The sequence below is a fragment of the Strigops habroptila genome, chromosome 6 (assembly GCF_004027225.2).
Source record: "Strigops habroptila isolate Jane chromosome 6, bStrHab1.2.pri, whole genome shotgun sequence".
Classification (NCBI taxonomy): Eukaryota; Metazoa; Chordata; class Aves; order Psittaciformes; family Psittacidae; genus Strigops; species Strigops habroptila.
In genome coordinates, this window is record NC_044282.2 from 75,859,371 (window position 1) to 75,887,145 (window position 27,775).

General features: G+C 47.2%; 1 protein-coding gene across 4 annotated transcripts in view; it reads left to right on the plus strand.

The window, feature by feature from the left end:
* The window catches only part of RALGAPA2 (Ral GTPase activating protein catalytic subunit alpha 2), a 115,616-nt gene that overhangs the window by 46,967 nt on the left and 40,874 nt on the right, over positions 1–27,775 (plus strand). For all 4 annotated transcript variants that reach the window (XM_030489169.1, XM_030489170.1, XM_030489167.1 and 1 more), the window contains 13 exons: positions 7,062–7,190; positions 8,518–8,646; positions 9,291–9,349; positions 9,632–9,740; positions 10,759–10,869; positions 11,207–11,275; positions 11,407–11,544; positions 11,992–12,175; positions 12,898–13,666; positions 13,958–14,029; positions 15,015–15,138; positions 16,131–16,286; positions 23,542–23,700. In XM_030489169.1, the coding sequence (XP_030345029.1) occupies positions 7,062–7,190; positions 8,518–8,646; positions 9,291–9,349; positions 9,632–9,740; positions 10,759–10,869; positions 11,207–11,275; positions 11,407–11,544; positions 11,992–12,175; positions 12,898–13,666; positions 13,958–14,029; positions 15,015–15,138; positions 16,131–16,286; positions 23,542–23,700 (2,208 nt within the window). The remainder of the gene's footprint in view (positions 1–7,061; positions 7,191–8,517; positions 8,647–9,290; positions 9,350–9,631; positions 9,741–10,758; positions 10,870–11,206; positions 11,276–11,406; positions 11,545–11,991; positions 12,176–12,897; positions 13,667–13,957; positions 14,030–15,014; positions 15,139–16,130; positions 16,287–23,541; positions 23,701–27,775) is intronic.

Sequence of the window (27,775 nt, forward strand, 5' to 3'; positions counted from 1 at the left end):
AGTCAGAAACCTCTTTGACCTGAATGTGATTATCAGTTAGTTTAGTCTATTAGTTATAGTTCATAGTTATTTTATTTAGTTAGCATCAGAAATGTTTCTTTCTGCAATATATTTCTGTTTCCACTCCTCCCTTAAGGGCACAAAATTCCTGCTGTGCTGTGCTGCTCTTTGTGCTGACAGAAAACCAAACCAGCCCATTTGGAGCATGGTTATGAATTATCCAGTATTGTCTCAGCAAGTGCAGCCCCAGTCGGCGGCGCCGTCTCAGGGGTGTGTAAAAGCAGTGTGAGGGGTAGCGTGAGGTGTGTTTTCCGCGGGGCTCTCGGGGCAGGATGCTGCAATTAGCAGCTGAGGCAGGACACGGCGGGGTAATGAGCTGCGCCTGTTTGTGCGTGTGACACCCGAACAACAACTGTCTCTGGGGCAGGGGAACAATCCTGCGCCGCGGTTGCATCACCTCCTCAGGTGGGAGAACGGGCTGAGCCGGGGCTGGTGCTGTCACTGCTCCCGGCTCGCCGAGGGGCCTCAGGTCAGGGGCCAAGTGACCATCTGGGGTGACGGGTATCCTCCTCCTCTGCTCCCAGCAGTGGCCGTTCTCCTCCTGCTGCAGCGAGCCGGGTTTCTCCTCCAGTTCCTAAGGAGTGAAGTTCACTGAGGCTCTGCCTTCCCTTCCTCCCGTCTACAGGGAAGGGAGTGTGGGTGATCACTGCCACGCTGTGGGGCAGCGGAGGCAGGTCACCTCCTGTTGCCCCAGTTCCTTGTCTGGGTTATGGAGAATCATGAAATGCTTTGGGGTGTGAATTTTAGGCTATGTCTGAGGGTAGCCTGGTGTGGTTTGGGTAGGCACAGCTGCCTTCTGCTGCGTGGTGACACCTCCCCCCTACGCCCATGATTGCGCCTACACGTGTCTTTCAATTTGAACAATAAATAAAGCTTTTTAAATTAAACCACAGTCTGGTACTGCAGTGCACACACTGAGTCAGGAGAGAAAAAGGCATTTTATTATCCTGGTGCTACTGGGTGCTTACTGCAGCAGTGGTTTTTGCTTCGTGAACTTGCAGTCCATAAGCATCTCCTTGCTTCATAGCTTCCTTCCCTTTGCTGAAGAACCAAAGTAACAGAACACAATCCCCAAATACTACTAACACTATTCACCCGCCCTGCTCAAAAAAGTAACTCTTGAGATAGTTCTGATTCCTCAGTTCTGGTGCTTTTGGTACTTAACCTTCTAGATTCGTGGTGGGTTTCTGTGGCACTGTCTTACCTCTAAATTTCCACTCCTACTTTGAGCAGAGACTGCCATGCAAGTCAGGTGCTTGCCTTGGAGTTATGCTGTAAAAGAGTAGGCAGGTTTTCGGTGTCACCCCACAGCTGTTTGGTGTCACTTCTTTAGCAGCAATCCCCCTCCGACCAAGGCTTTGGCACCAGTTAAGGTGCTTGGTGTAACCTCTCGACAGCACGTGCCACTGAGGCTTTGCTCTGTAGTCACAGGTTGTCTGAAAGTGAGTATGAACAAGTAAGTTTAATAAATGTACAATTCTGCTGGCTCACCAGAGTATCTCTGGAATAGAATGCTTATACAGGATACTAATGAACATAATAAAAAGCACAGACCTCAGAAATTCCCTGTGGAAAAGACAACTAACAGAGGAGGGAAGCTGTGCTGATGGCGTCTTTTAGTTGAGTGATGTTAAGGGCAGAGCAAACTTTAAATATGGAAGAAAAAACCCCACAAAGCCCCAACCCAAGGAGCTGACAGATGTCCTGGTGATTAGATTTCAGGCCGTGCAGGATGCAGCCAGCTGCAGGCAGAGGAGTTAACAGCTATGCTTTTAGCTCCGTGCCTTTTGGTAGCAGAAGGGTGACTTAGATGAAATACTCTGCCAATTAAGATGGTGATGTACTAATGTAGGTTGTGCTTGTCTACAAGCCTCATAATCTGTTTAAAATGTGCTGTCCCTAATTATGGCAGGGAAGCTACACCAGTTATGTGGTAAGCTTGTGAGGAAACACTGACTGCAACTCTTTGTATCAGAGATGGCTAATTTAAAATCTGAAGCACTTTTTAGTAGAATTGCTACCATAGAAGCTATGTTATCTACCTATTTGTGCTAACATGGATCTGGAGCTTAACAAAAAACACTTGTGAGCTTTTGTATGTTCATTTGAAGTTCTTACTCAACAGCGAGGGGCTGTGGACAACTTCTAGACTGCTCTGCCACTACTGCTGCTCACTGGGACCTGCACTAGACGGGTGGAGTGCTGTCTTCTAAAGGCACAATAAATGAGTTTAATGCGTTTGGCATGTTTTGGGTTGTGCAAAACAATCCCTTCTCCTCTGCATGCGTTCCTCCATCCTGAAAGCTGATGCAGCAGGCAGGTAGAAGTGCCACTCTGGCTCCCTGTGACCCAGGGCTTGGAAGTGTCCTGCCTCTGGCATTTGGGAGAAATCCCTGTGGTGACACAAAGTCAGCTCAACACCTGAAGCAGTGCTATGGACTAGTAACTGTGGTGTTGGTACCCGTAGCTCTGTAGCAAATGGGTATTTGAATGCTTCCCTCTCAGTGCGTGTGAACTTCAAATAGTTCTTCCAGTCTGAAGTGTGTCCCTAATCCTCCGAGGCTGTGAATATATCAAATGTACTCTAAAAGAGGAGAAAAAACTCTTTGAAAACTCCCTTCCTATGTCTGTGTGATCTCTGTTAAGAGAGCATCTGAGCAGCTCTGCCAGCACAGGGCTTTGGCTGTTCTCTTATTAATGCAGCTGTAAAAGAGGGAGCTTTCTGATGTAGTTCAGAGGGGAAGGAGCAGTTACCAGCAGGTGATTTACACAGTAATCTGTCATCTTTAGCACTTGTGAGTAACCTTACCTGTGTTTTACGACTGCATTGTTCTTCTGGTTTGTAATATCTCTCCCTGTGGCATTCCAGTCACAAGATACTTTAGCAAATACAACTTTTGTGGAGGTTAAATGACAGGTTGAAGTGGATTTTCCTGACAGGCTAATCCTGAGGGGATCAGAATACTTCATAACTTGTTATTGGAACTTAATTTTTGACAAGGTAACTCTTACCCAGAATGTGATGGTAGCGAGGAAAACCTGGCATAATAAATGGAAGCGTTAGTTCCTTTGCAATGGAGACGGAGGACAAAGGGCTCCCCACTGCAGTCTCGTGTGCGTTGCTGATCTTTGCCGTGTTTCAGCCCCTCGTGAGGTGTCTCGGTGCAGAGCAGAGTGCGCTGTCGCCGCGAGGCGCGGCGGCGGCGTGCTGGGCAGATGGTGGCCTATTTGGTTACACCTGTAGTCTGCAGGAGCCTGGGCAGAAATTAGGTGAGGAATATTTTTGTAATTGACCTCTCGGTGAACTGCCATCCTTTTTTTTCACTTAGTGGATGTTTATGACCTTATTATTTGGATTACCAGCTCAACATGTGCTGAAATACTATGCCGCTTATAGGGTTAATGCATTTGAGAAGGACATGCGTGTGATTGCCCCCTTCTCTCCCCTCCTCCCCGTTTTTAACACTACAGAGCATCATTTTGAATTGAAATAGTCCATAATGGTCCTTTTTTTCACTTGTCTTCAACAACATGAACACTAAATTATAGCTGTGCAATTATGTAAACAATGGAAATGCTTCCAGAATGAATACTTCCTTTTAAATTTTCATTTTGTGTAATTGCTGAAAGGTTCGGAGCCATAATAAACCAAAATTATTTTACACATTTATCGTTCTAAAGGTCAATTATGAAAGAAGTAAAGAAACAACACGGCACAGAATGAGTAAACCAATTTCTATTGCCATCACCATATGCTTTTCTTATTGCTTGTGTTTTCCCAGTTACTGTGTACATAGCATTCAATTAAAGTGATTCATTTACTAGGCTGTGCACTGCTGAGCAGGGTCTGCATGTACCGGGCAGCGCTTCGGAGGGGAGGAAACAACCGCCTCTGTTTGAATTACCTGATTTTTGTGCTATCACTGATAGGACATATGTTCTCAGTTGGTCTCTTTCTCATGAGCCCAGGTCTCCTTGATGAGCTCATAGTACTCCTGAACCACTCCGTGAAGCCACACTCAGCTGTGAGCAGGAAACATGGTGCCTATTGGGGAGAGGGATGAACCGGCCCAGCTTTACCTGAAAGCACCATCCCCGGTGGGGCTTCTGCCCTGTCCCTGCTGCTGGGACTGAGCTCAAGCAGAACACCAGTGTTGCATCAGGCACACTCTGCCTCGTGTTAGTTCAAATGAAGTCACTCGAGCTAGCACGGATCTATGCCGGAATGCCCAGGATGGCAGTGGGAAGCGATGGGAATCAGGGTGGACGCGGTTTTGGCAGGGCTGTTACACACTGGTACATTGTCAGCTTCCAGCAGTTGTGTGTGTATAGCTCCACAGCGTACAGCCTGTGCTGGGAATCCATCACTTCGAAGCTATGGGACAAAAAAGAGGAACCGAGGATTGTTTCCTTAGCTTTTCCAAAGGAATTTCTGAAAGTTTCTCACTATGAAAAATAATGTACTTCTTTAGTAGTAGCACATCTCAGAAACAGCAAATAGATCTGTGTGGCCTCATTCTCACAGCTTTTTGGCGTGTGTGTGTTGTCTCAGTGTTTGTTAAAGCTGTGTTAGCTGTGCACCCACAGCTATCACTGTATGAAAGCAGCAGTGTTGCTGTTGCTCTTTCACCCTGTTTCCTGTGCAGTGACCGTTGTTGGGAGCCCATGGAGCCAGTGGCCGTTCCAGTGGTGGTGAACAGATGGGCTGAGTGAGGACAGGGGCGAAGGCTGTTGTTTGTACCTCCGAGGCTCTTACCTCTCAGGCCAGGTTAGCCAGGGCCCTTTCATTGTGGCATGTGTCAACAGCAGCGTGCTCCCATCTGCTGCTGTGCGGGTTGGTGCGCAGCCACTCAGGCCAAACACATCCCCTACCTGGCTGTGGTGGGTAGTTACAGGTGCTGCGGGGAGCCAGGGGCATCAATCCGAGCCTGCGTTAGAAAGGTGGGTCCTTTGTTCTGCCCAGGGCGAGTTCAACACCCGCTTTACGAGCAGCTGCATCCATCTGCTCCCTCTTTGCATGTTTGCCTTCACTGATATTGGCTTTAAAATGTATCAAAGGAAGTGATTAAAAGCAGTTTAAACATTAACTCGAGTGGCATTTAGCTTATTCAGGAAAGTGAAAGCATTATCTGCTACTATGTGAAAAACTAGTGTTATTTACTCAAAATACACAACAGTTATTTCCTGGGGTGTCACTGCTGTGGATACGTAGCAGGGCACTGACCAGGTTCTGCCCAGGTGCTCAGCAGTGCCTTCCGAAAGCGCTGGTGGTGTGAAAGCTCATTTTCATGTAGAGGAAAGGGAGCTTGGCTTCCTTAGGTTCTGATGTAGAAATTGAGCGTGTGGGCACGTTCCGGGACTGAAGTTAAGTTCAAGCCTTCTGTAACACATCATAACACCAGAAAAGGTGGACAGTGGAAATGGTTTTCTTCTTGAGCTTTTCTTTGACATTCTATTGAGATAAAAACTAATTTTCTACATAATATAGAAATTGCTTTTTCCAGTTCTTCAGCAAATGCAATGTTCCATGTAAGGATTATAGAGATTTTGTGCCCGAGTTTAAACCTGCTGAAACCTTGTAGGAAAGAAATCTTAAATAGAAGAACTTTGCTCTGACGTGGAGAGACTGTGGAGAATTGAAGTGTGGAAGGATTAAAGTTGAAACACGGAGCTGGAACGTGTTCTGTGTCACAGGTAATGGTGAGAGCAGAACTGTGGTTGGTGGTGTGCTCTCACAGGTGTAGTGCCACCCCTAAAAACCAGGAGAGCCCTTCTGCTCCTTCAGGAGTTCAGCAGCAGCTCTTTTCCCCAAGGCTGATCTAGATTTGCTGTCTTTATTCAGAAGAGTGACTTGGGGTAACCTGGTTGCTGTGGGTTTCTGTGTCACCGTGCTGGGTGCCGTCACTCGGTGCATTTGACATCACTGTGCTTCCCCAGCCAGCCCAGAGGAGCTGGAGGATCCTGGGACGCTGGAGCAGCCTGGCAGTGGTTGGGCGCCTGCTATCGGTTCCTGCGAGGCTCCTCAGGGCAAAGCCACAGCCCGTTGTGGCACCTCGGGAGTTGGTGGCTGCAGTTTTGGGTAATGGGATTTTAGGGAGTAACTCACTGGGAATGATGTAATACTTCATCTGAAATTGATTGATGGTTTAGATTCAAGTCTTATTTAGCAGGAGAACAATTATGCTTAGACGCAGAGAGACATGAGGGTTTGTTTGGGGGATTTTTTCCAACAGGAATTAAAGATTACAACTATTATCAAAATACAAAATGCACTTTTCTTCCTAAACACATCTGCAACAGGAAGCAGTGGTTGGTACCTGATGGTCAGTTATATAGAGAGCTGTGGGGCTCTGAATTATCCATCACCTTGATTAGTGTGGAACTGGTGAATTTCAAAGTTAAATCATAGAATCATAGAATCACCTGGGTTGGAAAAGACCTTTAAGCTCATCAAGTCCAACCATTGTCCAGCACTGCCAAGGCCACCACTAACCCATGGCACTGAGGCGTCGGCTACACGGGGTGTGAACACTTGCAGGGACGGTGACTCCAGCCCTGCCCTGGGCAGCCTGTTCCAATGCCTGAGCACCCTCTGGGGAAGGAATTGTTCCTCAGCTCCATCTAAACCTGCCCTGGTGCAGCTTGAGGCCGTTTCCTCTTGTCCCATCCCTTGTTCCTTGGGAGCAGAGACCAGCCCCCTCCTGGCTCCATCCTCCTGTCAGGCAGTTGCAGAGAGCGAGAAGGTCCCCCCTGAGCCTTCTCTTCTCCAGACTAAACCCCCCAGGTCCCTCAGCCATTCCTCATCACACTTGTGCTCCAGGCCCTGCACCACCTCTGGTGCCCTTCTCTGGCCCTGCTGCAGCACCTCAATGTCTCTCTTGCAGTGAGGGGCCCAGAACTGAACACAGAGTTTGAGGTGCAGCCTCACTTCTCCCTTTTGGTTTTGGGCCTTTGTTGTTATTGTGTTTTCCTTGTTCTGAAGCAGGTCCCTTCTCTTCCAGGATATCCTGAACACAGTCATCAGGCACTGCCCACCGTGGTTTTTCTTTCTCAGCTTGCCTGGCTTTACCATGCTCATTGGGGACTTCATCACGGCGGCAGCACGGGTGCTGAGTGCGGACACGCTGGAGGTGAGGGGCTGCCCGGTGCCCGCTCTCGGGGCTGCGGTGTATGGACTCATCAGCGCCATGCAGAGCGGTGCTGGGGCAGCTGAGCATTGGGTCCTGGGTGCGCTGCCGCGCTCCTGGTGCAGAGGTGTTTCATCAGAGGCACTGTGTGAGGAGCGGTGCCCCACTGCAGCTGCAGCACACCTCTGTGCTAAAGGCAGGGCTTGCATTTCAGAACCTCATCAGCTACTCACAGGGAGCACATATGGAAAATGTGGGACTCTTCTGGCAACACAGAATCTCTTACTAAATATCAGCACTAACAGAAACATGATTCTAAACAACGAGATTAGTGAAGGAGAAGTAAACAGCAAATCGGTGGTGGGATGCCAAAATAAGGGGGAAGGTCTGGCAGTGCTGGGCAGAGCAGGGAAGCTTTGTCTGTGAAACACCAGCCTGGGGGGACCAATGTGTCCATTCTGGACAAGTGCTTTTGCTGCTGCTCTTGACTTTGGTGCGGCTGTGAAGGGACACAGCCCTCTCCTGTCCCAGCAGAACTGAAGGGTGAGCCTGGCTGTGCCTTTTCCATCATCCTGATGTCATCCAGACATCTCATCAAAACCCCTGATCAGCCTGATCACTGATCCAGAGCTCAAAGTGCTACTAAGAAATGAATACCCAGCTTTCCATGGGGGAAAAACCCAAACCACCACCACCTTCCATTTCTCCTATGAGCATGAAACTTAGCATGCATTGCATTTTCACATGACGCAGGATGATATAGCAGCAGTTAATGTATTTATAGCTCATGCCATGTTGCTTTTGATGGTGTTACTGAAGTAGGAATCTCTCTATGCACTTCTATCACATATACAGTCAGTTTGAGTGCATTGTGCTGTCCCTTGTGCTCCACGATCAGCTAACAGTCGTGCTGGATTAGTGCTTAAAACTCTCACTCAGCTTTTCTTTAGGTTGTTCTGTGGTTTTTATTGACACTACATTGCTGATAGTTGGGTTGTGTAATGACAGAGGAGGTATTAAAAATGTAGAATGTCCTTAGAAGTGGGGCCAGGTCCCTGCTGGAGGCAAAGCCCAGGCTCAGAGAAAGAGCAGAGCAACACAGCAGCTGACATGGGCAGGTAAGTGCTTGTTAGTCACTGCTTTAATGCAGCCCTTGCTGTAGTTGTAAAGGAAAAGCCACAGGGACGTGTTCCTCAGGACACTGGAAATGCTGCAGTGGGAATACAGCACGCTTGGTGTTCATGGTGATACACACAGCCTCAGAGCTGATGTCATTTTCCTAACTTCTGGATGTGTTCAGTGAGTATCTGTGTTCGCTTCCCCTGGGCAGGCTCCCCGCTCCGAAGCTCACACCATCCTTGGTTCTCTTGTTTGCTTCCCAAATATCTACCAAGAAATCCCTCTGCTGCGGCCCGTTGCCGAAGCCGGCGAGATCATCGCGGGAACTGCGGATGTGAAGGTAAAGTCCAGTCCCACCAGTAAACCCTTCACTGCCCTCATGTACTCGCACTGCTCCATCACTCCATGCCTCCTGGGTGGTTGTGCTCAGACCCCCGCAGCTGCACACATTACATTACTCGATAAGCATTGCTGTGCTTAACAGGTACCATGAAATTGGCAAAGCTGAGATACTGCAATTACATTTGATTTTCAAGGAGAGTGAGCTGGTTCTGATCAAATGCAACATTTTCCAGGCAGATGCTGTCAGGTCAATTCATTAAATGATGGTGGTGGTATTATTTAAAGTGTCCATTCATGGTATCTGTGTACATTAGTCCTGTAAGTGATGTGGGGGGTGCAGAAGGGGAGATATGTTTGGTATTATATTAAATGTTAAGAAAATTCCACTACTAGAACCATCATCTCATGTGAATGGTTTTTCCCTGAGTGTTGATTTCCGTGGGACACCTGGAGACATGAATTGCCTTGAGGGATGGAAAGCTTTGTCATTTCCTGACCTTCACAGCAGCAGTCTTCTAGGGGAAAAGTCACACATGCGCACCCCAGAGACCCACCAAAGGGCTGCTATGGCAAAATGAAACAACTTTTTTCAAAGTATATGTATGAAAAAGATGCTTATTCAAATTTGTTTTGTTATTTTAGTGTTACCTCATAAATATTTTATTGAAGAATGCTACAGAGGAGCCAAGTGAAGCTGCAAGGTAAAATACTGAGTAAAAGCAATGGGAAAATGGGAAAGTCTTTCTCACTACTTATTTCTGGGGCTTGTACAGCTGAGTTGTTTCTACTGCCTTGTGGTTTGATCCTGCTTAGATTGGTTCTTTAGCCCTAGAAGGTGAGGTTCATTCTGTGCCATGAAGGTGTTGAGCTGTTATGTGAGAGGGAAGGCAGAGATCATGTCTTTGTGCATGTCTGTGTGCTTCTTTTTTTCCCCTAAATATTCTTCTAAAGGCTCTGACAGAAGCACTTCTGCTTTCCAAAAGGTGCATAGCCATCTGTGGCCTCGGAGTGTGGATATGTGAAGAGCTAACACAATGCACAAACCACCCCCAAGTGAAGGAAGCAATCAATGTCATAGGTGTGACACTGAAGGTACTGCTGTGACAGTCTCTAATCAATAGCATTGTGTAAAAACGTAGTTTCACTTGATAAATAGTTGCTGATTACGTGGAGCCCAGTCTGCTGGTTTGTTGTTCCATTGCTTAAAGCCCCAACAGGATGCTGCTGAGCACGGCACGGCCTGGGGCTTTCCGCATGCTGTAGTGAGATGGCATTAACTGTCTTCAAGAAGGTATCTCCCAGTTCTGAACCTTTGCCTGTCATTAGCAGCTCCTTATCTTCAGGGAGCGTGGTTCTGAGTCTGTGCATGTTCTTCAGTGGAGCCCTTGGCAGCGTCATAGAATCCCAGCCTGGTTTGGGTTGAAGGGACCTTAAAGCTCCTCCAGCTCCAACCCCCTGCCACGGGCAGGGACACCTTCCACTAGAGCAGGTTGCTCCAAGCCCCTGTGTCCAACCTGGCCTTGAACACTGCCAGGGATGGGGCAGCCACAGCTTCTCTGGGAAAAGTCTGTGCCAGCGCATCAGCACCCTCACAGGGAAGAGCTTCTGCCTCAGAGCTCATCTCAGTCTCCCCTCTGGCAGGTTAAAGCCATTCCCCTTGGCCTGTCCCTCCAGGCCCTTGTCCAAAGCCCCTCTCCAGGTTTCCTGGAGCCCCTTTAGGCACTGGAGCTGCTCTAAGGTCTCCCCTTCAGGAGCCTTCTCTTCTCCAGGCTGCCCCAGCCCAGCTCTCTCAGCCTGGCTCCAGAGCAGAGCTGCTCCGGGGCCTCCTCTGGCCTCGCTCCAGCAGCTCCACGTCCCTCTTCTGTCTTATACAACAGTGCAAGATACTTGCAAAACTAGCCTGTGATTCTGTACCTAAAGACCCTTCCCACCACAGGCCAAGTTAAGATCACACCAATAATGTCACACCTGCCCTATCCTGGTGCTGACTGTGCTGTTGGAGCATCACCAGTTTTTTACTGTTTGTATGGATGCACAGCAATTTAAGATGTAGGAAAACTGAAGGAATTGTACCTGGATATTTTATGTGACTTCTAATCTCCTCTTCCAGTTCTCTAATAAACTGGTAGCTCAGGTAGCCTGTGATGTTCTTCAGCTGCTGGTTTCTTACTGGCAAAAGCTTCAGAAGTACGAATCTTCCCTGTCCAGAAAAATCACTGAGGTAAGGCAGGTTCTTTCAAATGTTTGTGTGGAAATCGTGTGCAAAGTTGTCTTCATTCCCTAATTCCTTGCTTGAGCTACTGTGACTGTGGCTTTATGTTAACTTTGTCTTTCTGCAATTCTTGGTCCTAGGACCAGTATGCTTCTCTTATCCGTAGTGATTTATTTCCAAAAGGCTCAGTAAAACTTTGTAGTTTTCCTTGGACATTGATTTATAAGAGCAATGAGATGGTCCTGAGAGAACTTAACCTCTCTCATACCCTGTTTTGATGAAGTTCATGCTCTGTCTTTATAGTGAAAGAAGTGAAATGTCTTTGTGGAATTCTATTTTAATGTAGATCCTCGTGGCCACTATTGCATTTCTCTTGCCGAGTGCTGAATACTCCTCAGTGGAAGCAGATAAAAAGGTATGTTACTGAAAAGAGCAGCCTCTGTCCCTTCTGTGTGCTGGTGGAGATGGTTATTGAATGAAATTACTTTAAGTTTGGGTGAATTTAATAGAATATACTTAAATTCTGTGTTACATGGTTTTGTTCAGTTCATAGTTTCACTGCTACTCTGCCTGTTGGATTGGTGTATGGCACTGCCCCTGAAACTGCTGCTGGAGCCAGCGTCTGCTGGTGCTCTTGAAGATCAACATGCATCCAAAGCTCCTTTACTGGACTACATTTACAGAGTGAGTATGAGGAATGAATGGGATTCTCTCACAGATCCTCTTGGGCACAGAAGCATTTTTCACAAGTTGTAGAAACTCCTGAATTCTCACAGTGTGAGCAGAAGTTGTCCAGGTGAGAAGTGGAGAATGCAAAATGTTACGATGTTATGATCAGAGATGTGGAAGAGACAGAGGACGGTGAGGACAGAAAGGTAAAATGCTTAAAACAATGAGCCAGGGAAAATAATCTTTGCAGAAATATTTCAGTTACTTGAATCAGGCTGTTAAAATACAAAGTGAGTCCTGCAGAGAGCTGTTCAGTACAAAATCAGTGCTGATGAAGAGTGTTATTTTAAAAGCACTGTATTTAGACATGAATGTTCACTTGTACAACTGACAGTGAACATATGTAAGGGGGTGCTGCAGCGTCCCCTTTATTGCCCCTCAGCCCATGCCTGTGTGCTGCAGGTTCTGCACTGCTGTGTGAATGGCTCCAGCACCTATACCCAGCAGAGCCACTATGTGCTCAGCCTGGCAGACCTCTCCTCCAGTGACTACGACCCGTTCCTGCCACTGGGGAACGTCAGGAGCTCAGAGCCAGCCCAGTGCCACTCCTCCACGGACCTGGGCAACCTGCTCACTGTCGCCGAGGGTAAGAGCTCAGTGTGGTGAGGACCAGCACGTCAGCCCTCAGCAGCTGGGGAATGGAGCTTCCAGGGGACAGCTCTTCCTGGAAAACGTGCTGTTTCCTTTGGGTTTGTGCATGTACTTCTAGTTTTATCGAAAAGGTTAAAAACATTAAAATCTAATTTTAGTGCCAAAAAGATGCTCTGAGGCTGGAGTAGCTCTGCTCTGGAGCCAGGCTGAGAGAGCTGGGCTCAGTCAGCCTGCAGAAGAGAAGGCTCCTGAAGGGGAGACCTTAGAGCAGCTCCAGTGCCTAAAGGGGCTCCAGGAAACCTGGAGAGGGGCTTTGGACAAAGGCCTGGAGGGACAGGCCAAGGGGAATGGCTTTAACCTGCCAGAGGGGAGATCGAGATGAGCTCTGAGGCAGAAGCTCTTCCCTGTGAGGGTGCTGAGGCGCTGGCACAGACTTTTCCCAGAGAAGCTGTGGCTGCCCCATCCCTGGCAGTGTTCAAGGCCAGGTTGGACACAGGGGCTTGGAGCAACCTGCTCTAGTGGAAGGTGTCCCTGCCCATGGCAGGGGTTTGGAACTGGATGAGCTTTAAGCTCCCTTCCAACACAAACCATCCTGTGATTCTATGATTCTCTAACAACTAAGGCAAGTCTCTGCAATAGGAACAGAAATTTGCAGATGCTCTGTTGGAATTGCCTCCTGCTGCTCCCCGTCCATCTGTGGTGTTTTCATTGTTTTAGAAAAAAGGAGGAGGAATTTAGAGCTGATCCCTCTGACAGCGCGGATGGTCATGACTCACCTGGTGAATCACCTGAGCCACTACCCGCTCAGCGGAGGCCCTGCCATCCTGCACAGCCTCCTCAGCGAGAACCACGACAACTCCTACGTGGAGTCCTCCGAGTTGTCCTCGGAAGTCTTCCGGAGCCCCAACCTGCAGCTCTTCGTGTTCAATGACAGTACTCTTATATCCTACCTCCAAATCCCCACGGAGAAGACAGACACTGAGCCACCAGCAGCCCCTTCGGATGTCAGGGTAATTGTCAGAGATATCTCAGGGAAGTACTCTTGGGATGGCAGGATACTGTATGGGCCTCTGGAGGGCTGCCTCCCGCAGCAGAGCCCAGCGAGCGCGCTTGTCATCTCCAGCAACCCCCAGCACCACTTCATTTCCCAGAAAGACATTTCTCAGGTGGAAGAGGGAGAAGATGCTCTGGACCAGCTGCTGGAGAGGATTGGTAACACCAGTCCCGAGTGCCTCCTGCATCCCCAGCGGAAGCTGAACGAGCCGGCGCCGCCACCCTTCGGCATGAGCTGCGAGCAGGAGCGCGCGCTCACGGAGGCCCTGACAAGGCAGAGCGCCCAGGAAGAACAGTACATCTTCAAATGTAGCTCGGACCTCAGCATGAGGGTGGCCTGCCAAGAAGAACCACGTCCTGCTGAACCACAGGCTTCCTTCTATTTCTGTCGGCTCTTGCTAAACGACTTGGGAATGAACTCCTGGGATAGAAGGTAGGAAGAGAGGATTCAGAGCATGTTTATGGTACGCTTACTCTTCTTACTTCTACCCCCAAACATGTGCACATTTAAAGTGAGAATTATACAACTGGGTGGTGGTCAGAGCATGATTTTGAACTTCTACATGTACCTGCTTCAGTGATTCTTTTAAACATCTGTAGATTGCTTATAGTAAGGATAATAATAAAAACCCATTTGATTCCCTTCTCTTGGTATTTGAGTGAGAAAATACTGTGTCTGTGCTGTGCTGCATTTTCCTTCAACTCTGATTTTATATATTTATAGGAAGAGCTTTCATCTTCTGAAGAAGAATTCGAAGCTGCTGCGAGAACTGAAGAACCTGGATTCCCGCCAGTGGTAGGCAAATGGTTACTGCCTACACCATTGGGAAGGGGAGTGTTTCCCAAGGGGCAGTGGGAAGTCACCAAACCCAAGCTTCAGTAAAATTGCATGTGCTAGCAATATGACTATTTGCATGGAAAAGAGATGGATTGTTTCTGGAGGGTTCTGGAGCGTGGATGGACAAGCTCTCTTCACTGGCACCAGATACACAGAATTCCCAGTCAGTAGCAAATCACAAGACACAACAACCTGTTTCCTGTTCTCTTTAGCTGAGAGGGGAGGAAGAATTTCCAGATTTTTTGTGAGCTTGGCTCAGCTCACACAAAGGACTGTTTTCTGCAGGGTGAGCCCTGTGTCAGGGGCAGCATTCGAAGGGGTAATCTCCACACACTGCAGCCAGGCAGTGGCAGAACAGTGTGCTGAATATTACGTTTGATTTTTCATTACATGACACGCAGCCATTTGGAAACTGCAGCATTGCAGAGTTCTGGTTTTCTGCTATCCCAACGATTTCCATACCAAACCCACCCAGGTTGTTTTCAAAGCAGGCAACTGTCCCTGTTGACCGTGTACAGCTCAGCCCAGGCTCTGGAAGTCAATAATGGTTTTTCTTTCTTGTACATCATCAGCCTGTAATTAAAATCCTGTAGGTCACATTAAGCTCCTGTTAACACCTGGGCCAGCACCTCCTTGCAGGGCTGCACAGATGTGTGTGATTAACCCTCTAATTGGAACCTGCTCACCAGTTCTGCTGCTGCTGCACAGAAGGGGTAGACTTGGCTCTGCTCTCAGCTGCAGTGTCTACACTGTGGTCATGGGGGAGAAACTGGGGAAAACCTACTTCTGCAGCTGGAAGTGAGGGATGCGTTTGTGTGCATGAAGGGAAGGGACGTGTAGAGCTAATGGGGGTCACCTGCTCATTGCTTTTGAGTGCAGGTGGTCTGAAAAATAGCTCTGAGCTATAACTTGTGTAAGTTTTGTTTCTTGTATCCCATTGCAGCCGGGAAACCCACAAGATTGCAGTGTTCTACATTGCAGAAGGGCAGGAGGACAAGTGCTCCATCCTGTCCAACGCAAGGGGAAGCCAGGCCTATGAAGATTTTGTTGCTGGACTGGGCTGGGAGGTAATAATAGTCATGAATTTAGACAAGCTTACATACTGGAAGCCAAGGGCTTAGATCACTGCGTGGTTTTTAATTCTTGGGGGGAAAAAAAGGTAAATTTTAATGCACAGTGATATTTAGCAGTACTTAAAAGATCACCTCCTTAGCAGAGTGCTGTAAATCCCCATGCTGCTCCTGCACAAATGCATCCTCCCTGTCTCTGAGGGACAGGCCATGCTGCAGGGGACGCTTCTGCTTTCTGCATCGTGGAGAGCTGGAGCATAACTTTACCTTCATTTTACCTGCTGTAAACTCCTCACATGGTCAGGCCACGTACCCAGCCACAGGAGTGCTTTACAAAGGGCACATTTGGGTTCAATTTGCACTGTTATGTGTGCCAGGGACCTGATTGACATGAACACTTCTGGGTTTTGGAAATACGGAGTAGCTGTGCTCATGTTTAAGGATTTAAGTGACACAAGGTCCGCAGGGAGAGGTGGCATCCTCAGTGGTGCATCTGGGAAAACAAACAAGCTTTTGGACACAGGCTTGTCTTCAGAGGGACAGTTCTTCTAAATAATCTTCTAGAATAATTTCTTATAAGGTTTTTCTTTCTGTACGAATGTGTGGTTTGTATTTGCTCTGCACTTCATAGTTACTTCTCAGAGTGTGTGCTTGGAGTGGGCTTGCTAAGCCTGCACAGCCCTTAGAGCAGCTGCGCATGACAATGCTGCAGCTTCCTGGCTGGTGTTTGCTAGAAGGGGGAAAATAGCCACAGAGATAATGGCTTAGTTAAGAGATGGTTACTGTTAGTGAAGGTCAGATACAGGAATGGACAACAGACAGCTCTAACTAATGCAAAGATCAGAAACTTGTAGGGGAAGGCTTCTCTTTCTCTGGGGTGGCTGCAGAATCCTGGAGTGGTAAATTCACCAGGGCTTGATATATAAATAAGTACTGATAATTGATCAGTCTCTTCACATTCCTTCTCATTATGCCTTTCAATGGATCAGGTTGATCTCTCCACGCACGGCGGGTTCATGGGCGGCCTGCAGCGCAATGGCAGCACAGGACAGACAGCACCCTACTATGCTACCTCCACCGTGGAGATCATTTTCCATGTGTCCACGAGGATGCCTTCAGATTCAGATGATTCACTCACCAAAAAGGTAAATCATTTGCTGTGTGTTTCAGAACAGTGCCTGCAGTCTCCCAGTGCTTAAATCAAAGTTTAAACTGGAAGCAGATTGTGCTGCCTGGTCCTCGCAGGCCATCTTTACTGTGCCACATGGTGCTCTGCAGCTACGTTATCTGGATTAAATGGCATCTAAATTCTGGATTCTGAAATGCAATTAACATTTCCATGGTAGCCTCAAATGCCACCATTAGTAATAATATTAGCAATAATTTCATTTGTATGTTGTCTGCCTGCCAAAACTGTTGTAGTTTGGTAGAACAAAACAACCAAATGCAGCATAATAAAACCTTACAGATGAATCATCCAGCGTGGAACAGGGAAGAAAAGAAGTGAAAGAGAAGTGACAAGCATAGTACCGAAGGCAGCCAGCTGATATTTAAAGCCATTATCCAGTTATTCACAATTCTGACAAGCAGACTCTGCTTCAAAGATGGCCAGAACCCAGCCCAAAATTTTGTTGGTATCAGTGCTTAATCATTTGTCTTCCCTAACAAGGAGTGATGTGAGATTATGGTGCTTGCCAACTGCTGCTCAGAATCAAAGAAGATTTTAGGTGCATACCAAATCTTTGCCTTTTTAATTAGGATTGGCAACTTGTCCTACATAGGTTGTTAATGTCTGTTAATAATGCTGCCACAGCCATCCAGTCTACCATGTGATGCTATTGTGCTCTGAAAATCATCTATAACTATGTCACTGGGTGATTGCATTTGTCCAGTTAGTTTCAAAATAACATGTGTTTTTCCTCAAAATAAAAAGGTGGAATTTCTGATTCCTGGAGCTGAAAAATCACCCAGCATTGAAGAGTTAAACCAGATCCTTGCTTTTTTTATTGTGCTATCTGGCGTTTAAAAAAAAAAGTCAACAAAATGACATGTTCCTCTTCATGAATGCAATTCATTAGCTTAATATTAGTGGATTTACATGGCTATGGGAAAAATGCAGTTTGAGTACTTCAGGATGGAGAAGTAGGGCTGTGGCTCATGTGAAGAGGCTGTACAGTCTCTGTCACTTCACTAAGGTAGGACCATCTGTATTTTATTGTTCCTGGCCAGTATTTATCCAGCTGCTAGTTAAAAACTCCAGTGATGAATGCTTTCCAGTTTCCCTGGGCAACATATTCCTATGCTCCACGAGAACATTTCTTGTAGCATGTACTTTGCTTCAATTTAAGCCCTTTATTTTTACCTGTTCCACACGGATATTGGGAACAGATTATTTTGCAGCAGACTTGCTCATGTTTGAGAACTGCTACTATGTCTCCTTCTTCCTACTCAAATTGTGTTCATTTACTCTAATCTTAGCTCCTGGATTTTGTGGAACCATAGCAAAGGCAGTGAAATACTGTCTCACTGTTGAGTAATACGTCACCGGGGAGAGGAGAGAGCACAGTCTGACAGAGCTACCACAAGGGGAAAAATGGGGTTTAATTGCAAACAGTCTATTTTACTAATTCTCCTAATTCCCACCCACGTTAGAGATTAACACAGACATTGAGAGAGTCTGGTTATTCTATTTAATTGTCTTCCCTATGTTGGCTTTAGGAGAATTTCTTCTTTGTTAGAAACAAAAAGCAAAAGCACTTCCCCAAGTCTTGAAGTGCTGGGAAAGCAGCCCAGCTCCAGTACCTACTATCCGCAGAAAACAAGCAAAGTAATTGCTCTGAGACTTAAAATCTGCTATAGGGATGGAGCCCTGCAGGGATCAAACTGTGTGTCCTGTAAAGAAGGACAAAGCTCTGAGCAACCTCATGGACCTGAGGAGCTGGTGGGCTGGACCATGGGACTTCCAGAGGGCTTTTTTAAAGGAATAATCTTCTGTGCTTGTGCACGGAACAGTTCTGGTTGATTGGTGGCAGCTCTTTCATAAGCAAGCATGTGTTCCTGTGCAAATTAGCATAGACTTCTTAACAAACTTTGCAGACCTGCAGCTAAGGGTGGAGGCAGGATGTGCTTCAGAAGCACTGGAAGATTTCTGGATGATTGATAGGTCTCTAATTCTTTGAAGATGCTGCGGGATGAATTCACCTGCATTCAAATCCAGCATTTTGAGCATGAGTGTATCCAAACCATTTTTAAAGACAGCATTAAACCTACTGCAGGAGCTTTTATAACCTAATAAATGAGTTCATTTCTAGAAATTTCTGTTGCAAACCTTAGCTGTGGAGGCCCTATACTACAGTACAGAAAGACAACTACATCGATGCTTTAGCAACACAGTTCCTCAGTCCACAGAAGTCCCGTGTTGATTTTGGCAGCCTTTGCCTGTGCAGAGCACAACTGGCGTGTGCTTGAGGAGAAGCACATGTCTGCTGCGACATACTCTGAAGTAAGAGGAGAATGTGTTTATTCCCCCCACTGTCAATGCTGCCCTTGTGGATCCTGCAGTACCTGGTTAACAGTCGTGATCAGATGCAGCTGAGATCATGGCTCTCCAGGTCATCGCCAGTGCTTTAATAGTTCCACTTGTGCAGCGAGTGCTGGGCTTGGCTCCCCACCTCAGGTTGTTGGGGCAGTGTGTCCAGGTCAAAAACATCATTTCATATTTATTACTTCTTCCCAATAATGCTCCTTTTTCATAGCAGCGTGTCAGCGGGAGGCAGATTCCAGTGTAATCCAGTCCCTGCTCTATGTCAGTGTTTGCTGTGCTGGAACACAGCACAGTGGGGATGGAAAACGCTGTTACTGAAGCAGAAAATCATTTGTTGCCAGTCAGGATGCAATGGGGGCCACAGCTTTTTTCTTGCCTTCCCCTGCTTCCATCAGGTGGGGCTGCACGGATAGTGTCTGGGACCCGAGTCCCTTATCTCTGAGATCTTGATGCCGTTTCTGTGCTCTCTCCTGCACTTGTTTTGCCTGCAGACAGACAGCAGGAACTCAGCGCCTGGCTCGTGGGCTCGGGCTGAGCAGAACAGAAGGGTTTACCACCTGCTGGCCCGGGAGCTGGGGCAGAGGCCGGATTCTCTGTGCTGGGGAATTAAGCAGATGCAGTAATTTTACTTAAATATGTTATTGTGGTTCTTTATTTTTACTGCACACGAGAGGGACAGTTCATTTCTGTTTGAATTCACAAGAACAAGTGCACTTCCACTGACGATGAGCTTGGCCCCTTCTTGTTGTTCAATGCAGTTGTAATTTGCAGTTTGTATTCCTTTAGTTGAAGTAAATGCTGGCATATTATATTGCTTACTTGGGGAAGGAAAAAAAGACAGAAAAAAAACCCCTCTCCAAGTAAGTCTGAGCCCTGAAAAAAAATGTTTCTTAGTGGAATAATCAAAACTCAGCGGGTATCTTTGCTGCTGTAGGGTTCTGCAGCATTGGCTCTGAACTGTTTTTTAACCTGGCTGTCTTGTGGCAAAGTGAAGATCAATCATAGCAGCAGCAGCATCCTGCGTGAATTGTACTGAACGGCTTAAAACCGAGCTGCAGCAGTTGTAAGTGCTTTATTCCATCTTCCCCATTGTCATAGCAGAACTTTTCAATTCAGAAATCTGGTTGCAACCCCATACTGAACTCTTGCTCCTTCGCTGCAGAAATTTGTTAGCTGGAGCTAGATTCGATTTTTAGCAGCTAATCTAACTGCTGTAGGGGTTTGCAAAGTGGGGACAGAGCTGTGCTATTGGATTTGTCCAATTCATTTGACTCCAGGACTATAATTGCACTTATGTCTTACAAGGCTTTTATAGCCTAGGGCTGGCGAGCAGCAGAAAAACAAATTGGCAGTGATACAGTAAGAGTGAAAGGGAATGAAAGGCACACATTATCAGTCTCCAGGCAGCACTGTTCTGGCAGGAAGTTTCTTGGTTAATTTACAAATAAAACTTAGATTTTCGGATGCGTACGCTGTCAGCAGACAATGGGGATGTCAGCCCCCACTGTTACTTAGCAAAAGTAGCAGCCGTGCCTCCCCAAAAGCAGGAATTCTTCAGTCAAACAGACGACTCGTCTCTGGAGCCAGCTGGCTGTGTAATGCAATTAGCGGGGAAAGGAGGTCAGGCCATGAGGTGTGTGCCGTGACCAGCGCCGCGGCAGCAGCGCCGTGCCCGCGGGCGGGGGCAGCCCCGCCGCGCTCCGCGCAGCCGGCGGCGCTCGGCGAGCAACCGGACAGCTCCCGGGGCGCGGGGACCTCCCGAGGAGCTCCCGGGGCTCGGCGAGCTCCCGGCACGGCGGCGGGGCCGCGGGCTGTGCTCCGCCACCCGTGTCAGCGCTGAGCAGGGGCAGAGCAGAGCTCGTCCGCGGTCGCGTCGCGCACGGCAGCGGCGGTACCGACCCGCTCGCAGGCGCTGGAGCTGGCGGCGCAGGGACAGCAAGCCATGGCCGTGGCTGTGCCTGGGAACGTCCATGTTTTGCTCCTGTTAGAGACACTGCCTGTGTGTGCAGCTAAAAACCTGAGTGCTGCCAGCCCGCTCCCCAGAAGCAATTGCAGGTTCGGGAGCTGCCTTCCCTGCACGTCTGTACAGACCCTCCAAGTCAGCAATAAACTGAAAACTCTGAGTGCTTGTGGCTGAGCTGCTGTTTGGGTTTTGCCTTTAATATAGAACTAATTTCCTGGCTGCTGTGGGATTTTCTTTAACGTATTTCCCCCCCCCCTTCCCCCCCCAACCCTAACCCACATAGAGAGCATGGTTGGGGCCTCCGCCTCCAAGCACCACGTCTGTGCTGCTTCGGGCCTCCAGGCAAAGCTCGCTTCTGTTCTTCAGGGTACAGACTCTGCCCCACAGCTTGTGAGCGAGCAGTGCAGCAGAACAGCAGCTGGGCTGTTGTCACTGATAAGATTATTATACTGCTTTTTATCAGTAATTTCTTCAGAAATTTTCTTCCGAGAGCAAATAATTTTTATTAATACTAATTTTATATTTGTAGCATTAGACCTTATACATGTGATGATTAAGGACGTGTGACTTGGAAACAGTGGCAGGTAGTTTGGCCTTTGCAATGTTACAGCCTGCCATGAGGACTGTAGCAAAGGCAGGAATTTATTATCACACGATGTTGGCAAGATTTGAGCCACAAATCACTCCCTGTCTCAAGCACAGCAGCATCAGTTGGTCTGACCTCTGTTCGCTGAATTTTGTTCTTTGGATGTGGTATAAGTACAAAGCGTTTTGGGTTTCTTCAGTATGAAGACTGATTATTAGCAGAATAGTTCCTTGTGGTTTACAAAGGGTCTCTGCAGCAGTGTTTGGACAAACTGTGATCACTGGTTTTACAGCAGCATGTGGTATTTGTCGCTCCAAAAGCAGTCAGAGGTGAGGCAGCACAGAGCCTTTCCTTCACAGGTTGTTTTGGTGAAGAGCTGTGTTATCATGAATTGCTACATGCAACTGAGTAATTGCATCACCTTTAGAGTTCAGTTTCCATGTTTATTTGTTGGGCTTTCTAAAGCAGAGGTTGCTAAATAAATGCGTGCTTCCTCTGTGTTGTGCAGCCCGTGCCAGAACTCTCTGTAGCACCAGGACGCATTGGGCTCAGCCTCGTACCCTGTGGGTGCTGCTGCTGCCTGCTCTGAATAGAGCTGGTTCCCCACTCAGCTCCCACAGAACATCACAGCCTGGCTTCGGCTGCGGGCAGAACAGCCTGGCCACGCTCCTGGGTCCTCCGCACTAAAACCTGTTGTTGCCACACAGATCTCTGGGGTTTGAACAGTAAACCTCGGGTCTGGCTTTCAGGTGCTTTTTGGGTGACCCGGCTGCATCTGCCCACAGAAGGGAGGGCAGGGTCTGGTTGTACATGTGAATTCCCGCTGAGGTTGATGTGTATCAGGCTGCACCGTGGTACTGTCAGTATCAGTGTTGTGTGGGTGCTGTTTTGTTTGCAAGTAAGAAAATACAAGAGATTCACAGAAATCAGGATGACTGAGAACAGCAATTTGTTTAGACTGTTGTACATGGAAGAAGCTGTAGGAATAGCATTTAGTGATTTTATAAGACAAATGGTTTGTATTTTCTTCAGACAGAAATAAAAATGTCTTTTATTTACACCTATGAATAAAATACAACTCTTCGTCTACCGTTCCATTTAAAATAAACTGGGAACCTGGGTCACTTGGCAAACTTGGCTTTATTGTACTCCACTAGAGAATAAGCTGTAAGGCAAGTTGGTAGTTGTAACTGTTTGATTCTCATAATGTGTTATAGTTTTGCCATGTTTCTCTCACTCCGAGGGTACAATTTCCCACCCGGTGTACAGGAGTAGAAGGCTTTACTTCTAAAGGCAGTCCGTGGCTGTGGATCGGTGAGCTCGGTGGTAGGGTACGGGCTGATGCAAGGCGGGTGGGGATTTACTCCCTCCTTATTTACCGGGGAAAATCACTACCTTTTTTTCCCTTTCCTCTTTCCTCCCCCTGCCCAGAGCCAGTGAAGAGCCGGAGCCCGTTTGGCTGCTTTGTCAGGGCTATTGTGCACATTGTTCAGGGGCTAGCACCGAATTGTGTGTGTCTGGAGGTTGGGGGGGGGGGCTTTTAAGCTTTAAGTGGGACTTAAATTCTCTTTCTGCTCTGGGCTGGCATTCTGCGTGTGGATTAAATTTTAACTTTAAAGCTTACAGTTGAAACTATTGTGTGTGGCTTGTACACGATTGCCAAACACTCGCTGCCATCTGTTAGATCACCTCCAGTTCCTCCAGTAACAAAGCAGACCCGCGGCTTTCAGATGCGTTCCCTACGTCACATTTAGTGTTATCCATATTTTATGTAACTCGGCTCCAAATAACAAGGTAACTGCCACAGTGTTTGCCACTCGCCTCTAATTCACGTCACCCAGCTATTTTCAAACAAAAAGTCCTCCCCAAAGCCAGCAAGGGGCTATCTGCAATATAATAAACAGGGAACAGTGGTCGGTGATGGGGTTTGTGGACATCCCGAGTCGAAGCATTTCATCTTTCTGTGACAGCCACCTTCTCGTAGCTGCACTATGATGTTCTGTGGGGTAACGGTTAGTTCTGGTAGTTCAGATTTCCATCTGAAGTGATTGTAGGTGATGTACATTTACATCTCACACTAATGGCTGGTTTGATAATTACTTAATTAGCCATCACCAGCGATGCCTTTGGAAGGGAGCGAATTCTTTAGCCCATCTTTTCATGAGCAACTGGACAAAAGCAATCTTTTCACTTTTTCTGTAATGAAATATTTCTACTATTGAGCATTGTAATTCAATTTGTAAGCCATGACCCCTCATAAACTGTTGTTATCACTCTGATTAATAAAGAGCCAATTTGCTGTTGCAGCTTCGTCACTTGGGAAATGATGAGGTTCACATCGTCTGGTCTGAGCACACCAGGAACTACCGCAGAGGCATTATACCCACAGACTTTGGAGATGTTCTAATTGTTATTTACCCCATGAAGAATCACATGTTTTTCATAGAGATAATGAAGAAACCAGAGGTATGTTTTGACTGATTTACTGCATCTCTCCTATGTGTTATGCAAGGGAACAATTGTTGCTTAAATAAAGCTTTGGGTTTGTTTTACCAGCAAATACAAAATACAGTCCCTCCATCTCAGTTTAAAACTATGCTGAGCAATGAGCTTTTATCTTAAAACTGCATTTATGAATAGCGATGGAAATGGCTGCTAGTTCACGTTACAGTCGTGCTTGGCACTCAAAGAGATATTCCAGAATTCTCAACCCATAGGAGCTATTGTACGATAGGAACAGTGCGTAAAGTCATTGTGAATCTCCACTAAGAGGCAATAACAGCAAAATAATCAAGATTTAACTTCCTCATTTGCTATGAATTCACCCCATACAGCTTGGTTACCGCTGTACGTGTGGTACCGTGTGTAACCTCACATGGTGTGAGACCAGCATGATCTGACTCAGTGGGACGATGCAGACACTGGGTATCCTTACATCAGGTTTGGTGTTTTCTGTTTAAATCATTGTTTTTCAACCACATTTTAGACAGTTTTTGGAAAGAATGGGTTTTTTTCTTTGCCAAATGTCAGGGGGAATGTAGGTACATCTGTCCGTATATAGGGGAAGAAAAGCTACTTTAATGCTTGTCTGGTACATTATGGATGCAAAAATGTGTATAAAATATGCTTTGTGAAAGTAATCAGTGTGATAAATCCCATCTCCTTTATATGAGGGACAATATTTATTCAAGAGAATAACCAGCTGTGGATAAATGCCTACATCAGGTATGTACTTACCAGCTGGTAAATACAGTATTTTTTGAGTTGTGAATGACAGAGTTGTTATATATAGATATTATATATTAGATTAGATTGTATATTGATGGAGTTATTATGTATTAGCAGCCAGTGGTTTGCCAGTACATGTTTCAAACTTGAAAATGGTTTCTATGTTGAAATAGTGGGGTTTTTCCCTACACTTGATTCTGAGCTCTGCAGTGTACTTTCGGGGAATTTTAGCTTTTCATGTTCCATCAGGGACATCAGGACTTGGCGTTACGAACGCGCTTGGTGATTCTGCAAAGCAGTGGAGAAAAGCCATGTCATCTTCCATATTAGTCAAAAACACCCACCGGGCAGAAAGAAGAATAGCTAACTGGAAATTTAGTGTTATCCCTACATTTAAAGTACAAACCATTACAATGTAATAAAATTAATCCAGACATTTCCAGGGCAAGTGTGGCTGACCTTTTGTTCACCAGCTACTGACCCCAGGGTGAATGAGGGAGGCTTGCAGAGAGAAATGTCTGTTGTTTGGCTTCGGTCCCTGGTATTTAAATTGCATTCCCTAATCAAATGAAAAGGCTGTCCTCTCTATCAGGTTACAGAATCCATGGCAACATTTGGCCTTTTATATACATAATGTTAGCCTTTTTGTTTGCATCTAAGCAGAGACACCTGGAGCAATGTTAACATTAACCGATTTAGCATTAATAGCTTCATTATAGAAGAATTTCTGATCAGATAGCTGTTACTTTTGTTATATTGCCTCAGCTTGTATTGTTTTCATTTTTTATCTCCCTGCTTGGCAACCGGGCAATGATTTGCAAATTTTTTTTGTCTTGATTAATTAAGCAATATAATTATCAGGAGCCGGGATGCAGTCTTTGCCCGACAAAGCTGCTGGGGGAAGACAATAGTAAGTCTGTTAGTGTGAATGCATTCCACGCGTCACAGATGCATGAGGATATTCTGAACAATGAGACGAAAAGCTGCCTGCAAAAGGGGACAAAGAATGCCAGGCAGACTCTACACGCGGCACATACCGCCAGGGACATGCTGCGGGTTCCCTGGGACACAGATGCCTCGTTAGATTGCAGCTAGTCAGCAGAGATTAATTCTCAGCCATTTGGTACAATAATTTACCCATTCCCCACTCTTTTAACTAGTGCTGCTCGCTGGAGAGGGGCAGCCTTTGTGCTCAAAAGGTTTATTTAACCTTGCCTACTTTTACTGCGGGCAACGGAAATGGTGATTTTTCTCTGGGAGGTTGTAATGAAGCAGGTGTTTGCGAGGGGCTGAATATTAATTTTTGCCTCATGGAGAACTCGCGCTGACATTTGGAATACTTGAGGAAGGGGATGTTTCCCTTTCCTCTCTTTTTAATTGAGTCCTGTCAAAGCCAAATGTGTTTTTGTAACCGCTCAAAGCACCGTTTTCCTCCAGTGGGTGTTTAATTCTGACCCACGGAGAGCACTGAGCCGGGAGCGTGTCCCTGTGCCGGGGTCCCCCCTCCAGCCCCTGTACAGATGGAAGCTGACGATATGCGACTCCCATTGACTTTAATGACCCTGAGCGTGGCCGCTGGGGCTGCTCGGAATGAATAATGCCCAGCTTTGTGTCAGGGAGGGCGTATGGTCCGGCTGTGCCGCTGCCCGCGCTGCTGCTGCTGCCCGCGCTGCTGCTGCTGCCCGCGCTGCTGCTGCCGGCACTGCTGCTGCTGCCGGCACTGCTGCTGCTGCCTGCACTGCTGCTGCTGCTGCCCGCGCTGCTGCTGCCTGCGCTTCTGCTGCTCATGGTTCTGCTGCCTGCCTGCACTGCTCCTGCCTGCACTGCTGCTCCCTGCACTGCCTCTGCCTGCGCTTCTGCTGCCTGCCTGTGCTGCTGCTGCCTGCCTGCGCTGCTCCTGCCTGCACTGCTCCTGACTGCCTGCATTGCTGCTCCTGACTGCACCGCTGCTGCTCCTGTCTACATTGCTCCTTCCTGCCTGCGCTGCTGCTCCTGTCTGCGCTGCTGCTGCCTGCGCCGCTCCTGCCTGCGCTGCTCCCTGTCTTCCCTGCTCCTGCCTGCGCTGCTGCTCCTGCTTTCCCTGCTGCTGTTTGCGCTGCTGCCACTTGCGCTGCTGCTGCCTGCGCTGCTCCCTGCCTTCCCTGCTCCTGCTGCCTGCGCTGCTGCTCCTGCCAGGCCAGGCAGTCCCCAGGGTCAGCCACGCATCCCAGAGCTGGGATCCCACTAGCAAACCCTGCACCTGGTTCCGGCTGCACTGGGTTTGATCTGCCCGTGGAAAGCCAGTCACACAAAGTCACTTCCACCTCTTGCGTTATTCTCTTTTCCATCTGCCAGCATATGCCAAGCTCCTGTGTGAAGTGTTGGGAACTTCAGACAAAACAGGTGCCCAGGGGACAGTTCCTGAAATAAATCGTCTGTTTGAGTGTTTGAAACGTGCTGGAAAAGCCTGTGTCCGAATATCAGGAAGTCACTCCCCAGAGCACCCACCACACTCGTATCTCTACACCCTGGTCAGGGATGCTCAGGAAAGCTCTCTGGATTTAGGGTTCAGCCTGACTTAGCCTCCTCTTCTGATTAAAGGGAGCTTAAAATATGATTTATTGGAGTTTGACTTCTAAACTTTCAGAGAAAACAATTATTAAACTTTGTTTTAAAATGTCAGACAGATCAGAGATGGTTTTTACAAATTTACTGGAGAGAGCCACTGAACTGGTTCTAAATATGAGCTTATGTATGTGTATGTATTTATATACACACATGTGTAAGGTGTATAAATGTACACACCTTGTCTGCATTGTACTTGTACAAATTGTGTAACATGGTGTTAACAAAATCCACCCCATCCCTGGGCTGCAGCTGGGTTTGAAACCCTGGAGCAAAGTCCTGGGAGCAAAACTGGCTTGCCAGAAAGCCTGGCAGTGCATTTCCCTCTGTGCATAAGTGCTCATCTGCTTTAAGTGTCTGGTAACTGTGAGTTGGTGTCATTTTAAAACCAGTATGTACTTAACCTCCTTACTTGTACTTCCACAGAAATGCAGGTTTACAATTTTTCTCCTTTTGTCAATCCTGTAAACAGAATATGTATTAAAAATGCCAGTAAGGAATGTTACTGCTTAAAGAGGAAAGACTTGATCCTCTAGAACATCTCCCTTTGGTGGCGTAGAATTCCTCCCTGTCCCTTTTCTTTCCAACTGCCGAGGTGGGAATGCCAGCATCAAAAAACAAAGGCAGAGCCACTATGGGCACATTTTACACTAATCTGTTTTTTGGGGGTGGGTAACTCTTTAAGTAATGGAATGACAGAATAACTGTG